Source organism: Electrophorus electricus, chromosome 4 (assembly GCF_041902795.1).
Source record: "Electrophorus electricus isolate QZ-2024a chromosome 4, ASM4190279v1, whole genome shotgun sequence".
NCBI lineage: Eukaryota > Metazoa > Chordata > Actinopteri > Gymnotiformes > Gymnotidae > Electrophorus > Electrophorus electricus.
Window position 1 is genome coordinate 39,778,480 of NC_137500.1, and position 17,242 is coordinate 39,795,721.

Below are 17,242 nucleotides of genomic sequence, written 5' to 3' on the forward strand. Positions count from 1 at the left end.
TTGAACCCAGTGAAAAGAACAAGCCGGAAGAAGCACGCTGAGCTGAATGCAGGGCTTGGTGGGCCTCCTCTGGAGCCTGGCACTTGGATGTGATGGCAGCAGTGCCTTGCTCCTGGCCCCACCCCTTTTCAGGTGCTTTAGTTCTTATTGATAACTAGCATGTGTACTGTATGTCACAATTTAATATATTTATATATTCAGTTTTGCTTGTGGTCGTGCCACTGTTGTTGGCGTGTGTTTCTTTGACCCCCCCCATGTCAGCATGGAGCTCCCACGATCCACCTCCCATTGGTGGATTTCCATCCAGCATGTGTGAAATGAGATTCCAAACAGAGCTTTGTTTTTGCCGTCCAGTGTTCAGTGACGTCGTTTTTCACCTCACAGAACGTTGGAGACAGATGGGAATGAAATCATAACGTGTCACACAATTCACTTTATTGCCTTATACATTTGAAATATGTAAAACCCCACCATCCCCTCACCCACTATCATGACACCTCATTTGTAACAGTTTCCCGTATAGCTTATGCTGTGCTTTTAATAACATGGTTTGTCCTCTAATGCCACATCATTTCAGTGGGTTCTTCATCTGTACAGTGTTGAACGTGAGCCCTCCAGCGCTTGGGTCTGCTGCCACGTCCAGCTGCTCTTGTGCTCTCAGATCACTCTTTGGTCCTCAGCTTCTGTCCTTATCTGACATTTCTCTCCTTCCTCTGTGGTAAAGGATATTACATTTTTGACTTGGTTTAATAATCATAATCGCTAAGCTTCAGTTTGGAGTGCTTTTGTTGTAGAGCAGAACTTGTGAACTTTCTTCACTTTTGTCTTCAAACTGCTGCGAGTTACTGTCTGCTGTCAAAGTCTTGGACTTCTGAAGCAGAAGAGGCAAAAAGGACAAAATTACAATTTTGGAACCAATACAGGCAGCTTTGCTCAGTGGGGTACTTGGCGAGGACTGTTCTGAACCTTCAGAGTCGAGCTGTGTAGGTGTGATTGATGTGGGGTGAAGATGTTATGAGAAACGGGAGGGAGGGAGAGAGAGAGCGAGAGAGAGAGAGCGCGAGAGAGCGAGAGAGCTTGTCTACTGCTTCAGCTGTCATAATGGAAACAATGTGAGCATAAGCTCAGCCTGTAATGCAGACTCACACACAGAGCAGAGAAGTGCAACAACACTGCTGTCTTGACTGCTAAGCATAAAAAATGATTTTCTCATTGATTATAACTGCTGCCTTATGCAGTAAATGCGGTAGAAATGCGTGACATTTGGAAAGATATGAATTACTTTCATGTCTTCTGATTTGATGCCTTAAACAAAGGCAACAAAGCCAAAGCTAATTAACTGCAGTCACATAGCTTCATTAGTAGAAATCCACCCAGATGATGCTACTGTATTCCCACGCCTACCCAGTTTATTTATAGACGCCTTTAGTAAACCTCCATTGCAAATGGAGCTCTTTCTACAGGCTTCCTTAGAAAATAACCAAAAAAAACCAGACTTTATCTAAGCAAAAAACCCCAAAATAAAATAATATAAAAATGTTCCCATGAAACACTTCTCATGTTGAAGCAAAATAGTTTGTAAACTCTGGAATAAGCAAACATCTATCTAGAAGATTCCGGGACTACGGAGCATATAGTGTGTCTTTGGAGCGCTGCACTGCAGAACTCAGGCTTCAGCTGTGGAACAACACCCCTGACCAATCATGGCTGCCTGTGTCACATCACCCACATCTCATTAATATGGAGATAGGCATGTCGACGGCACCCGCAGACAAACGTGACCTTCCTGCCTCCTTTCACGCACTACAGGCAGCAGATGGCCAGGAACCATGGGAGGAGCCCTGCCTGAAAGATCGCTGAGGGACATGGAAGAAACTCAGTTGGGCAGTGTAAAGAGCCTGCTGTGTTTGTTAGCGTCTCTCCAGCCCTCCATCGTCCTCTGGATATGTGGCATGCTACAGCTCGTTTGTGTGGCGAACCAAACGGCCAAGGAAGCATAACGAGGGGCAAAATAAGCAAAAAGATGCTGGCGGTGCTTCATTCAGCCGGTAAAACCAATACGCTTGTATTCACGTCCCTCAGCTCCAGGGTGGGTCTAATGAAGCTAACGTGTCAGAGGAAATTGGGGCTGAGAGACAGATTCTGGCCTTCACTGTTTTGGTGTCCAATGTTACCACGGTAACACTTCTTTTCACTGCTTTTGCCAGAATAGCTTAGGCAAGCTGTATTTCTGTCCAACATGCTGTCGACAAAATGCATTATTTTTATTTATTTTTTTACCTTTTTTGCAAAGTCAGACAGACCATAATAAGAAATGATTTGTGCAACTGCTAGTACAATATTGTATGCAATTAAGCATATTGGAAGAGATATTTTTTAAAGAAATACATTGGTGAAGTATTTTTATATAAGCTGCTGGCATATGAATGATGAAAAGTGATTCATATTCAAATCAGTTGTTTGATTACGAACACAAAATGTCATATAATAACCACCTCATAACTGCATAATATAACTCACATTATACATATTATACATAGATCTCAATATGTACATGTACCATCATTCTGAGAACAGTGATGACAAAAAATGAATGAATAGCTAAAACGTGTCATGTTAACTTGATCTTGCACAGTTGGATGTGCCAATCTCTCTGATCCGGTCCTATAATAAATGGGAGCTGTTTTCTTAAGTGGACTCCGCTATCCCTGATCTTGGCTATGCACTATGAAGCACGTCATGTATCAGCAGCCTGTAAAATCCCACCAGCCTGGACCGTCACTGCAAAACTATGACATATTGTTCAAAAATTAGAAACCCATTTTCAGCAGCAGGAAAATATGACAGTGGAACCCGGAGAGCTACACATTCATTTGATAAGAAAGTAAAGTTTTGACTTGATACAGGGAACCTAAATATCTTCTACTAGGTACTACTGTCCTGTTTTTAGCGATTATCTGGTTTTAGGCTCCCACTCTTTGAATACAGCCTCTCTCTTAAACTGGACTCTAAAATCATGCTATTCACTGTGCTCACTAGCTTTGAGATGAGTTGCACTGAGCTTGTAAGTAATATTTGGAATATCTCAGTACACAGTTTGGATGGTTTGTGCTACCTGGAACACCCTTTAGTGTTTGTGTTTTAGATCTAAAGAGGAACTCTGGCATCATCATTAACTATAACAGCAAAACCACTGGTCATAGTTTAGGTATGAACACTTACCAGACAAGGACCTAGTGACCACTGGAGGACTAGTGACTGCTGGAAGACTAGTGACCGCTGGAAGACTAGTGACTGCTGGAGGATTAGTGACCGCTGGAGGACTGCCCTTCATATGCAGAACATTTCCATGGATGGGAATGTCATGAAGTAGATGTAACATACGGACTTACCAGCTCATTATCCTGGTATCCTGTCATTAATTAACAGCTTGTGAAATTCAACATGTGCAGGGAATCTCTGTTACTAATGCTGTTCATGCAGGCTTCACTTCTCACCAAACCCAGAAGTGAGGAAGTCACGTCAGGAAAGACGTCAGAAGTGACGTGACCTTCACCTCTGAGGGTCCACCAGTGGAGTTTCATCTCAAGATAAAAACCTCTTTATTAGATTTTTAGAAAGTCATAATTTACATGAGCAAATAACAATGGTGCATTGTGACACAAAGAATGCACATTACATAAACACAACAATAAAAGACCTGAAACACAGCAAAATATCCTCTGTCAGTCGGTGGGAAAATGATTCTCTTCACAGCTTTCCTTTTTAAATACTCTATGTAACAGTTAAAACTTCCTTAAGCCTACTGAGCTTTTTGGCTGAAACCAAGGCCCCCGCGTCTTAAATAAATGTCCAGTACAGTGAGCGTGCTCTGAGACATGTCCCTGTGGGGGCCCACCCTCACATGCTTGCGTGTCATAGGTCCTCATAGTCTACATGCCATCATAGAGCAGACCCATATTCCTGGATATTATGCCCACACTTCAGGGACTCTGCTGTTGACAGGAAAAGTTATGCAATGAGCCCCTGAATTCTAAAAAGAGCTTCTTTAAGTGAATACATCCGTCCTGGTTGGGTGCCGAACCTAGTGCTTCTCTCCTTTCTTCGCCGTTATCAATGTTTGTGTACCAGAGTAACAGGTGTGACAGCTCAGGCAGTGGCTGTGGGGGGGTGGATCCCTGCTCGGAGGCTCGGAGGCTCGGAGGCTCTCGCAGGTCTGCGGCCCTGTTCCAGCGCTCGCGCTTCTGTTCGTCATGCCGAGTTGAGAGCCTCAAAGCCGCAGAACTTCCAGCGTTTCTCCAGAGTGGCGCCCACGCCGCTGAACTCCTGTTTGAACATGTTGGGCAGTCTCACCATCAGCCTTTCCAGCTCGCTGGGTGAGACCTGAGAGAGGGAGAATCGTGCATTTACACACACGGCCACCTTCCCCAAGGTACGTGATTTAATGGGTCGTCATTCAAAGCCATGAGGCTGTCTGCTTAATCAAATAGCCCAACTAAGTGCACTCAGTGCATGTATACCATTACGTTTAGCAAATCTATAGCCAATTACTCTGAGGCCAGGGGTCAAATCATTGCAGATATTCATTGGGCTGGGCCACCTGAGCCCCAAACACTGTTCAGTATCGGAGGGCTACACAGAAAACAAAATGAACTCACTGACCTACATAGCAGGAGACTCCACAGCATGAGAACGGTTTTAACACAGAAAAAAAGCTCAGCAAATCAGATTCTGTCTTTAAAACAGTTTTACCTTTGCATCAAGCCTCTGAATGTAAGACCACAGATACTCGATGTTGGCTCCAAAAGGGTGGACATGGAGGAAGGTGGATATTATTCCTGTAGAGGGAAGTGGGGGGGATGGACAGAATACCACCACGGTCACATTTGCATGTAGCTGGTAGGCTGAGCAATAAATGGCATCTGGGAGCAGAACCTCTGCTCCTCCCCCTCTTACGCTGATTAGAGGTCCTGCAAAGGTAATGCGCTGAAGCTAAGGGAGGGAGTGCGCTGGCTGCCCTGGAGGGCCCGGGCCAATATTTATTTCCTTGATTTATATGGTGTAACACTGCCAATTACAGAGGAACCTAATTCAATTCACTCCACAAGCTCTATGTTCACAGGCTCATTCTGGAGTGGGGAGCGGAGTGGACGGCTGTTCACCACGTCGGCTCCGATTTGGAACCTAGAATGTGAGGAGCCGTGCAGGTGATGATAAAGACTGAAACTCGCTGACTTGTCATGCCACAGTCAGCTGCTCCCAAATAGACATAAAAAATCTATTTCGTAATCCAGCTCGGTTAATAGAAGCAAATCTCACGGCACTCATTTTAAATAAAGGGAGGTAACGTTGGCCATGTTGCTTTGGAAACTGTCAAAAACAACAACGAATGCTGCATGAAGAGAGTTGATTAGAAGTGAATGAGGACCATACATATGAACTTCTCTAACGATGCTCCCTCGTGAGGTCAAGCCGGGCAGCTTCCTGTGTGTGCAGGTCTGGAGATTCAAGCTGTTTTTGTTCCATTGTCTGCCTCTTTTCTGCTTGCTGCTGGAACAAATGGAGCTCCTCTGCTGTTCTGGCTGAAGGCCTCTATTCAGCTGTCCCTCCTCCCATCTATACAGTATGCTTTCTCTCTCTGAGCAGAGCATTAGAGTGTGTGTGTGTGTGCGTGCGTGTGCGTGTGTGCGTATGTGCATGCGTGTGTGTGTGCGTACGTGTGTGCGTGTGTGTGTGCGTGCGTGTGTGTGTGCGTGTGTGTGCATATGTGCGCGTGTGTGCGTGCTTGCGTGTGCGTGTGCGTGTGTGTGCGTGCGTGTGTGTGTGCGTATGTGCGCGTGTGTGCGTGCGTGCGCGCGTGCGTGTGTGCATGCGTGTGTGTGCGTATATGTGTGTGTGTGTGGGGGGGGGGGGTTTAAGGGGGCTTTGCTGGCTGAGAGAGGAGCAGCTCTCTTGAGCTCCTCTGACCTCAGTGCTCCTCATTTTCTTCCAAAAACATGATAGATAGACACACACTGCCACTGACTCCATCCCAACATCTAGCGCAGTACAAACTCTCTCTCTCTCTCTCTCTCTCTCTCTCTCTCTCTCTCTATATATATATATATATATATATATATATATATATATATATATATATATATATATATATATATATATATATATATATATAATTTTATTTTTTAAAATGTATTATTTATTTATTTATTTATTTATTTTTTTACTGATACTCTCTACCTGTCTATTACATATATTTTCCTTGGGCCCAAGCCTCCGTCTTCTACACTGGTCCAGTTGTCCACAAATCTCCTCACTCTCGGTGATATATGTACAGAACAGAGGTAGCATATAATTACCAAGCAAGAGGGCTTCTTTCTCTGATCTCAGAGGACCTCGCATGGCCAACTCATTCTTCTTCTCCTGATGGTGATAGAGCACTGCAGTGCCATTCATTCCCTGTCCACACACATACAATGATACAGACATAAAATAACAAACATATGTGGCATTAGAAATAGGCCGCAGTGAATGTCTACAATAGCAGTTCGTCTACATACATGCTGACCAATTTGTACCAAAAATGCCAAGTGCTGTGCTCTGCTTTCAGAAATCAATGTTTATTGACATTACCACCCACTCCTTTCAGAGGCGGCTGTAGATGGCAGGCCATACGCCACACAAAGGATGAATTGATGCGTAGATCAGTGGCACTGGCACTGCATACACATGGTACGATCTATTCAAATGCCCTTTCAACAGCCTCACAAATGGAGGCAACAGAGCAGAAATCTCTTCAAACGCTGTACACGGAATTCCTCTTTAGTAATAGTGAGCATAAAATGTGTTTGGCATGAAGCTTGCTGTATGTAAACACCAAAACTGTTCAGTGCTCAGGAAGCCCTGGGCATTACTGTGCCTGTTTACAGGGCACCAGAGACACAGTCCTGCAAGATCAGGATGTGGACTGGCTGGGTTTTTTGCTTCACTATGGAAAGAAACTTCACATCCTACACATAAGCAGCTGGACCAAGTGTTCACAGTATAATTTATACAGTACAAATGGACCTAAACTTAAGTCCAAACATGTAGCATGAGGACATGAGCTGTAAGTAAACCAGGTGCTTCTGCGTAGAGGTGGAATTTCAACCCTAAACCTAAGTGAGCTAGCTGTGAGGGCAGGAACTACTGCACCTGCCAGAATTACTGGGTCCACAAGAGGGTGCTAGATCTCCTTGAACATTTTACAGCTCTTGGAAGGATTTGCAGGGGACACATTTCACCATTTTATGTAGCTGTGGAGATCACACAGAATGCTGCAAAAAGACACTCCGTGAACGCTAAAGCTTCCGTTAGTGCTAGATACATCGACAGCGCTGGGAAGCACAGCCTAGATTAAAGTCATTCAAGGCACATCTCTGGTCTGCATTCTTAGGTAGAAAGACCACAATAGAGCCACACGATTGAAAAGCCACCAGCCCAGCCTGCAGTGGTGGTGGCCAGCTAGTTTCAGACCGTTACCTTTTCAAGGGCATCAGTGGTGTGGTTCATGCCTTCCACCAAGTCCATACTGCTCAAATGCTGGCAGAAGGAAAAGAAATATATTTACTGATTTGGTTTTCAGGAATGTTATTTAAGATAAATAGATAAAAAGAAGGAAGAAAAGGTGAAGAAAGATGCTAAGAAGAAGAGAGACGACTTTCGGTCTTGAGTTTCACAGCACTTACACAGACGAGTAAATGGCAAACATTTAGTAGATTTTATAAACAAACACCTAGAGTTCCTCTTGGTGGTTAGAACAGTGTCTGATATTAAACATACAGGACATCCGCTGTGGACCTAAAGCAACCTACACCCCCGATCACACACTGCTGAGTTCCCTAGACCTCCACTACTATTGATGTCCCCATTATCTCAGTCCAATAACGTGCACACCAGTGTCCATAGTCAAATACTATGTAAACACGCCTGCCTTTTGTTTTGTGCTCATAGGCAAACCACTGTGCTGGCAAAAATGACAAAGGATCAAATTATGCTGTTCAGCGGAGACTCTACGACATGGAGGGAGCTCTGGGTTCACTGAAGGAATGCACCAAATGTAAAGGATGGCTTCTCTATGGCTGATGTGTTTCCCCACATCTACCAAGAGCAGTGAGGAAGGCAAGGTTGGTGTCACATGCAGAGGCTGTGGTGCAGACTGGGAGTTTAAAAAGGAGCTTTTCTGTGCCGTGTTCAGACCTGAAGCCAAGAATAGCTTAAATCCATCACATTTTTTAGACTGAATTTTCTATTTAAAGCTCTGTCTCTGTGTGTGTGTGTGTGTGTGTGTGTGTGTGTGAGCGTGCAGGTGTGTGCGCGCGTGTGTATGTGTGAGTTTGTGTTGCGTGTGTGTGCGTAGAGTTTTCCAGCTGCTATATCTAACTGCTGTCTCACTGCGTGCACAGTGAGTGGGAGGACACCGAGTGACCCCAGGGCATACACTGGTCTTCGGCTAACACACAGGAAGACAAAAAGGCACTCCTGCTAAACTGGAACAGCTCCCAGCAGAAATGTTTTCTAAAAATGTCCCATATCAGTAGCACACAAAGATGAGTAAAAATAGATGGGAACAGAATCTTTTTTTTTAACTATACAAAATGAAAAATAAATGTCCTTCTAAATAATTAATATAGCAACACAGCCTGATTTACTGATATAGGTGTAGACTGAGGTGAAGTCTCTCTGAAGCAGCCAATGTGTGCAGGTCTCACCCTCACCCTGAGGTTGGAGATCTCGCCCTCTAGGTGGCGCTGCTCGACCTGGGCCTGCTCCAGCTCCAACTCCTTCTCCTTCAGCTCTTCCTGGAGCCTGAGCAGTTGCTGTGGAGACAGGCAGCATGTTCAAGAACAAAAGGGCTGCTAACGAAGCGCAGCGTGAATGCGCATGAAGAAGGAGGGTTAGGGTTAACTGCAGAGATCTTCAGAGTTTGCTTTACTTACCTGGAAAAACTGAGTAGACACATAAGGTAGAGGTGAGGAACACGGCGCCTCACTGGCTAATTAAACGCTGTCAATCATTATATGAACTGAACGTGTACTGAGAGGTCCAAGCCATGCTAGTCTACAGTCAAGTCTCAAGACAGTTTACAACGCAACATTTACAGTGCAGTTACATTTATTTTCAGAAACCAGACATTCTATTAAGATAAACAAGTACTGGAGGTTAATTTAAAAATTGTGCTTAAATTCCAGAACATTCTTTTTTTTTTTTTAATTCAAAATTGATATTATTAGCCATTTTCAAGAACTGAGCCAAAATCACCCAACTAGGAGGAGTGAAAAGCTCAGTGAAGATGTGAGGAGTGAGGTTCTGGAAGCAGTGGGGGGCTGGGAGAGGGAGAGAGTCCAACAGAGAGGGAGAGAGGGAGAGAGGGAGCAAGGAGGAATGAACACAGTAGAGTGTAGGTTAGCTCTGCAGTTACTGTCAGGCAGCCCTGTGTAAGGAGGGTAGGCATGTCCCACTGGCTAGCTAAAAGGACAGGGGTGGTGTGTGTGTATGCGTGTGTGTGTGTGTGTGTGTTTGCTGTGGTGTGTGCTGTCCAGGGTAGACCTCTCATGCTCCTTGGTCCTTAGGCACGACTCTATAATGGGATTGAAATGGTAAGTCACTTTGGATAAGATCGTTTGCATAATGCATAAATAAATGTGTTTGAGCGTACCACGCCTCTGAGTTTATGACCACTCCTCTGGGTTTATGACCACGCCTCTGCATGTGTGACTATGCATCTGTGTGTGTGACCACTCCTCTGGGTTTATGACCACGCCTCTGCATGTGTGACTACGCCTCTGGGTTTGTGACCACGCCTCTGTGTGTGTGACCACGCCTCTGGGTTTATGAGCACTCCTCTGTGTGTGTGACCACGCCTCTGGGTTTATGACCACGCCTCTGCGTGTGTGCCTGTGTGTCTGGAGGTTTGCGTGCTACCTGCTGCATGCCGTGCATGCTCTGCTGGAGGAAGTGGAGCTGGTTGTCATGCATGTGCTCGTCGTCGGCGCGCTGGGCCTTGCCCTGCTCCTTCTTCAGCAGCTCCACCTCATTCCTGTAGGCGTCCAGCTGCCAGCGCAGACTGTCATTCTCCTCTCGCAGGGCGCAAGTCTGCACAGCCAGAGCTGCAGGCACACAGGTAGGGACTCGCCATCAGGGCAAGGCCTCTACGTCCAGCTCATACGCATGCGCCGCGCCCGCCCTTCTTACCTTTAAACAAATGCTTTCACATGCACAAGGCTCAGTGTGCACAGTAAAACACAACGTACATCTACACATCCTGATGCTCACCTAATGGTCACCTAATAACCATCAGTAATGCTTAGACTAGAGTAGTTGCTTTGGTGATAGGTGGTATCATTAATATTCAGAAATTCTTTTAATTTTATAACCTACAAATATAATATAATAGTAGAGTGTAGTAATAGTGCAATGTAGTGTACGTGTGCGTGTGCTACGACGATGGCTCTCTGCCATATTAAGCAGGTGCAGGTGACTGTAAGAATAGCAGTCATTAGAGAACCTTCCAGCAGACAGACAGCACTGTAACTGACTCTGTGTGTCGTGCAGGTTGGGTCCCTGCGTGGGGCCTCTGTCTGCATAACCACAGCCCAACGTGCTTTGGGGTTTATCCCCTTGCCATCATGGCATTTGTCATATGTCGTTTGGCTTGAATTTGGCCAGGATTTCTGAAAGTCTGATGTGTGACAGATTGCCAATTGCCAATTTAAAAAAAACCAAAAAAAAAACCCAAAACACTACATACATAAAAATGAACTCAAGTGTGATACTAAATGTGGTGTTTGTCCTTGACATCCCAAACTAAGGATTCAGAGCTCAAAAAATATCACTATAAATTCCACAGCTGCTTTCTGCAGAAGCAATATCATTCTTAATCAAACATTTTATGGAAAACATAAAACTAGTAGATTTAATCATTCATCATGACTCCTCAGCACAAAAACACGTTTTGTTGTGCTTGGTTGTGAGTGTTTTCCTCCAGATTATCTCCACGATAAGAGCGGCGAGTTCCATGCAGCCAAGTGCTGCTTTCAGAACGGCTTCCTTGGATTCTGATTCATGGCATCATTTTATAACATTTAAAATGAGAAGAAATACATTTGATCCATGTGTCAGCAATGTAAATATTTTACAGTTCCAGAGTCTGTCTGAGGCACATGGTTTGCACCTGAGTCTTCCATTCGAACCTTCTTACAGGGATTTTCCTCCAAATCTTCATCTGACATCTCCATCTCCTCTTCCCTTCGAATTCCCATAATCTCCTCACTGTGGGCATTCCTCAGTTCCTAGCAAACCATAATCACACACACACACACACAAATATGCACACACACGCAACGTGAGAGACACAAACAGGGAGACACATGCATACTGTTAGTGGCAGCTGCCCTAGATGAGATGACTGAACATGGAGTTAATGTTTAATGCTTCTGATGTCACTCTAAAAAAGAACAATACAGCCACAGAAACCAATAATGTGAACAAACATACCATCCTCTACAGACATGTGTGACTTTCATGAGACTCCCGTGGTTTACCGACACCACAGTGCGTGTCTATCATATCCTACAGTATCCTGCGCAGTGTAAGCCGTGCAGGGCCTCTCTTTTCACTTTTAGGATTGCCTCTTATTTTAGCTCCACTCTAGCAGTGATAGAATAATGGACTGTGACAACACACGGCCTTGCGACTGTATCCTGAAAGCCAGCCTGCAGTGCCAACTAAGGCTCTGCCATCTCACAGCTGTGGGCGATAGCATAAGTTTGGATGATCCATTTGTCTGGGGCTGGAAAGAGACTGTAAAAGAAATCACATTTCACAAATGTCCAGGCTCACTGATCCTCTGACAGTCATCACAGGGATCATCAGCAAGGATATTTAGTGCCACTGCTGTAAAAGCTTAGAGTTCGGACGGAATAAATATCTGTCATAAAACAACAGTGAGAGAAGAGCACGCTTTCTTATCAGCAGACAGACTCTGTTCTGATCCCACATGTCTCGTCTCTCATCTTAGTTTCTTGAAAGCTCTTATACAGATAAATAGATCATATCACATCTTACATTTCTTTCTGTCAGCACAAGTTTATTACACTGGTGACTGAAAATGATTTTATAGCATGACATACAATACAGCCTAAAACGCAGATGAAACGTCACCCCGCTAAGATTTCACAGTGGTGGCATCAGAACTGGTTTTGGCCTGTCCACTTATTAAAGCAGCGTCTTACCTCTGGGCGGACTGGGAACCTAAGTGGCAACTTTTCCTTTCAATGACTGGACTTACAAAATTGCATGGATGCACACATACTGTATTTCTCTCAAAGGGGATTAATGGTTTGGTCTTCACAGAAAAAAACATCCCATTCACCCACTGCATGTAAGAATAAATCAAGTTGTGGAAAAGAATCCCAACCAGATGATTCCTGTGCAGTGTATCACGAGGTGGAAAGAGCATAAAAGTCTTTGGAAAGTTGGTAGATACTAACATAGGGATAGTATGAGCACTATGTAAATGCTGAATCTTGAAGTTTCCAAATGTCACAAACATGGCTGTTCTATATCCCAACTTCAGCTCTCCCAACTTTTCTTTAGCCTTTAATGGAGACCTAATACAAATTTGATGAGTTATAAATAATTAATACAGGTTTATCATTGATGACTATCATTTTAACCCTAGAAGCATCTGTTGCCATGGAAACTTAAGAGGTACTTGGCTTTCTAGCAGATATCGACTGTGTGCTGCAGAGCGAGAGAACAGAATCAGAAATACGGGATGGTTTATTCGTGAGACCGCAAATTAAAAAAAAAAGAAAAAAAGAAAAGGTTTCCAAACAAACAGCCACAGGACCCACACAGTCACATTAGCTGCCAGAGCACCAATGTGGCCTGCAGAGCCCAGCAGGACAAGAAGGGAGGAGAAGTACCAACCTCGCACTGCTTTCGCCAAATGTCTATGTTCTTGCGCTGCGCTTTTGTGAAATGGTCCCATGCCTTTTGTCTGGTGGCAGCGGTGAAAACGGCCGTGATCTGCTCAACTTTGGTGGATAAGGAAGTCAGACAAGACAAGCCATTTATGTAAAGCTCTGCACCACTGCGAGGTGGAGCTACACGCCAGGAACCTCGGCAAGCAGTGAGATTCCTGGGAGTGGCGGCTCCTTTGTACTTACATCTCATGACCTGCTGATTCAAATCCTTTAGGACTGTAGAAGGCAACAGACTACAAAGGGTGGAATACTTGGCTCGCATGATGCTGCTGGTAGCTGCAGTTGTATTAAGTATATTAAGGAATATTAGGTAATATTGACTGTAGTTTACAGAGTGCTTGGATACCCAGGAATGTTCCTTATTATGTGCAATACGGTGGAAAAACGCATTGCAGGAGTTTGAGGTTGATTTAAGAATATAAAATTTTTTATTTAGTTTCTACCTCTTGTAAAATGTTGCCTTTTGTATGTCTCTGATTTGACTATACATTTCTACTGGTGTGATGTTTTGAAGGCATAAGCAAAGAAACATGTAAGCTGTAATAATGAATAAATGGTGAGTTCTTGCACCATAACCAGTGTAACTTTAAACCCTCTTTCCTTCTGTTTTTTTACACCATACTAGAGATGGATAAAAGAAAGCATTAAATATTAGTATTTATTTTGTTCTTTTGCTGTTGTCAAGCTGCTATGGGCATAACTTCACCATCATACCTATTCAAAGCTTCTTATATTCCATCCTAAGAGACTCTGTAGTCTGTACTACATGTCTTAGTAGCTGCTTCTGGTTTGTGAAGCATTTCCAGCTACTCTGTTCATCTCAGAAGGTAAGGGAATCTGATTTTTGCCTACCTGTAAGTTAAGTTGAACTGCTCGGTCCCTGCTATGAGGTGGTACTGCTTCCATTGAGACTGTACTTACCATGGGCCATTCTCTGGGCTATGGTTAGAGTCACACTGATTTAGGGAACTAGGCCTGAATACAGCTTCAGAGTTCAAGGTCCTTTTTTGTACTTTGACTGTTTTCCACTGTCTATATGTCTGGCATCTTCATATGATGCCACATTATGGCACTACAGCCAGATGAAGGCATTTAAAAACGGTTAATTTCGAAAGGGAACAACAACACACAAAAAAAGCCCAAAAATCAGATCAGAGACTGAGCATGATCAAGAATCCCACATAATCTCGGGCTGTGCAGTGGATGAGCATTGCCATGGCGACCCTAGAGGAACAGCTCTCTCTGAGATAGTGGCGTGGATGAAAGGCCTGTCTTACATTGTGTGAGGATGGCGAGGAGCGAGTTCTTGAACTGCTCTTTGGCTAGCTCCATCTCCTCCTCGTGCTGGGCCTTTTCGCTCATCAGGCGCCGCACGTGGCTATTGGCCGACTGGATCATGGAGTAGAAGTGATTTGCCGTTCGCCGGTTCACCTCCCCCCTCTCTATCCACGTGAACAGAACCGCAGTGGCCTCACTGAACTTGTTATCATCTGTGGAGAAGAGGAGGCGACGTTATGCCTGATTTAAACTCAAAGACTGCACAAAAGCATTTTTCTCTTCATTCATGGTAAAGTTACATACGCTCTGTTCATTGCAAATATCCAAACAGATTATTAAAAATGACTGTGCAGCAATAACAAGAAAGGGAAACAATCTTCCACAGAATGAATTGCTTCGAGTTATAATTCTTGCACTGCGTGCAAGTTTCACTGCATTGTGTCGAATTTTAATGTAACACTTGGACCACAATCTAGTACAAGAAAAACAGCACCGAACATCACGATGTCTTAACTTGTAATGCATTGAGTGTAATTCTAGGCCGTGCATATGATGCAGAGGCTCAGTGGTCTCACTCTGGCTGCAGTCATCAGGTCCCTCTGGACCTCTTTGAAATGCATTACAGGAACTGCAAGAATAATTGAAATTTGCCACTACATCTTTGCAAGCACTCAGGCCAATAGTAAATGGCACCTTCCCAAAATTCGATTCTAAATGCAGTCTCACTTAGTTTTCACTGCCTAGCATATGTTTTTGATCAGAAACATCTCTCTGAGAAAAGGAAACAGCATCTAGGTATATTCTACATTGTTATAAATATCATATGATAGTCTCAGTATATTTGAGCCATTTTAATTATGTATACAGCTGAGCAGATAGCCTGGATATGCAGTCTGTGTGTGGTTTGAACCACAGCGGCTCCTGGGCTTCGTAGGCAGTTGCTGGAGTGAGAGCAGATAACGCCAATCAGGTGGCACTCTGCCTTCCCAGCTAATTAAAGCAAATACAATTCTCTTGCTCGCAGGGCAAGAATGTCATTTGACAGGAGTAAAAATAAATTCCCTCAGTCAGATGAGACTGCAAGCCCTCCCCCACTCCTAACGAAGGCTGTGAGTGCAAATCTAAATGTGTAAATCTCCACACCCTTCAACAAAATCCCTCAGCATCCCCTTCTGCCTTTGCAAAACTCTGCCTCTATGACAGTTACTATTTTACCAGCACTTCAGAGCCAACACCAACAGAATTACTCGGTCTTGGGTTACAGACTTATTTTTATGACGGTACCTTATTTATTCTTCTGAGGCCATGTAATTTGGTAATGAACATGATTAATGCGTTTATTCCCCCTCCAATGAAAAAGCATTAACCAGAGGCTGCCTGAATGAATGGCATTAATAAAAAACACAAGACCTTTAATGGCAGAAGGAGAGCGGCTGGTGGGAGAAGAAACGCTGGAGCGCAGCTAAACAAAAAACAAACTCACGGATGAGGAGCCACTGGATTCCTGCCATTCTACTGTACAATGGCTTCCAGTGCAGTCTCCTTACAGACAGATGGCTTCTTTCACTCCACTGCAGATAAATGACATCATCCACATGACCCATGGCCCTGTTTGCTGTCTGAGACTATATAGCAACACTTGCATTTGTTGCAAATTATTATCCTGCAGTAGAAAACCAAATGGCAAAGGATGGACTAAATTCTGTAGCAAGGAGATTCTCAGAGTGGAACGTGCCGTGTAAGGAAAAACACTGAGGTATCAGAGATGCCTTGGCTGAAGCCCTGTGGGATCATGCACAGTGCAGGAATACACACTGCACAGAACGAAATGGGAAATGCCTGATGGTGTGCCATGATTGCTGATTCTAAATGAAAGCAGCCTCTCCAGAGATGAAGGCTTCGAGAGGCATGGAAGAGACCCAGCCATCATCACCAAATTCCTGCTGCGCGCCTGGGGCTCCTGCTAATCATAACCAAGCCCAGGAAAAATATTAGCTTTGAGCCAGAGGAGAGTTCGAAGAAGTGCTGTGCATGAATGGGAAATGTGATACAATCAACTCTGAAATATGAGAAAACAATAATGCCCATATAAACCCTTTGCCAAAATGACAGGCCCGAGGTGAAGGAACAGCAGCAGAGGCTCAGTGGTGGACTGTTTATGCGCCATGCAGGGGGAGGGGTGCACGGGGGGGGGGGGGGCTTAGGCTGCCTGCCTGCACTGTTTCCAGGCTTCATGCAGCAGTAACTTGCTTCCAGACTTTTGGAGGAATCCTAGTTTCCAGGTTTCGAAAACAAATGTCTGGTACCTGGAAAACTGCCCTGAGGCATGTGGTAAAAAGGAAGGAGAAAGCATTTAGACAAAAGCAACCTCCACATCTCACTCTGACCAGGACCGATCAGGCTGATACTGTGTGTACTGACAAACAGGAGCCCAAATCTGGTAGTATTCATAATGTTTAACTTTATTTGAATTTTATTTATGATTAAGGAAAACACCCTTCTTGGTGGCAGAGGTAACAGTTTGTAACAGTTTGTACAAAGAGGTAGAAAGATTAATACTCCAACTTGTTTGCTAAAAAGCAAGATTTCATCTGCAACCAACACGCTGCCTTTTCCATTTGGGTTTAGTGAACTGATCATCACACTCATCTGAGGTCCTGAATATGCTATAACACTATAAATGACAGTTTTAATCATCATTTAATACAACAGCAAACTGTATCTGTCCTGAACAAAACAGCTGTTTAGAAAAGAGCAACCAACCACGCCCACTGGGTTACAGCCGAAAAAAAAACCCAGATTATACTCCCTAAAAACAGATAATACCCTTTGTCTTAAAATATCAAAAAACTTAAACAGATCCTTGTTATCCAAGCCCTCTGGTGCCATGGTTAGTCTAGAGATAAAGGGGTCTGGTCAATATTCATCATAGGCCACCA

General features: G+C 44.1%; 1 protein-coding gene across 4 annotated transcripts in view; it reads right to left on the bottom strand.

Annotated features, from left to right (window-relative positions):
• Positions 1–3,585: 3,585 nt before the first annotated feature.
• The window catches only part of enox1 (ecto-NOX disulfide-thiol exchanger 1), a 44,666-nt gene continuing 31,009 nt past the window's right edge, over positions 3,586–17,242 (bottom strand). For 2 of the 4 annotated variants that reach the window (XM_027009601.3, XM_027009600.3), the window contains exons 7-15: positions 14,303–14,515; positions 12,970–13,076; positions 11,210–11,327; positions 9,961–10,145; positions 8,754–8,855; positions 7,519–7,578; positions 6,357–6,456; positions 4,753–4,838; positions 3,586–4,383 (exon numbers count right to left, since the gene is read on the bottom strand). In XM_027009601.3, coding sequence (XP_026865402.2) covers positions 4,252–4,383; positions 4,753–4,838; positions 6,357–6,456; positions 7,519–7,578; positions 8,754–8,855; positions 9,961–10,145; positions 11,210–11,327; positions 12,970–13,076; positions 14,303–14,515 — 1,103 coding nt within the window. In that variant the 3' untranslated portion in view covers positions 3,586–4,251. The remainder of the gene's footprint in view (positions 4,384–4,752; positions 4,839–6,356; positions 6,457–7,518; positions 7,579–8,753; positions 8,856–9,960; positions 10,146–11,209; positions 11,328–12,969; positions 13,077–14,302; positions 14,516–17,242) is intronic. The other 2 variants (XM_081713751.1, XM_081713752.1) reach the window with 2 other exon arrangements.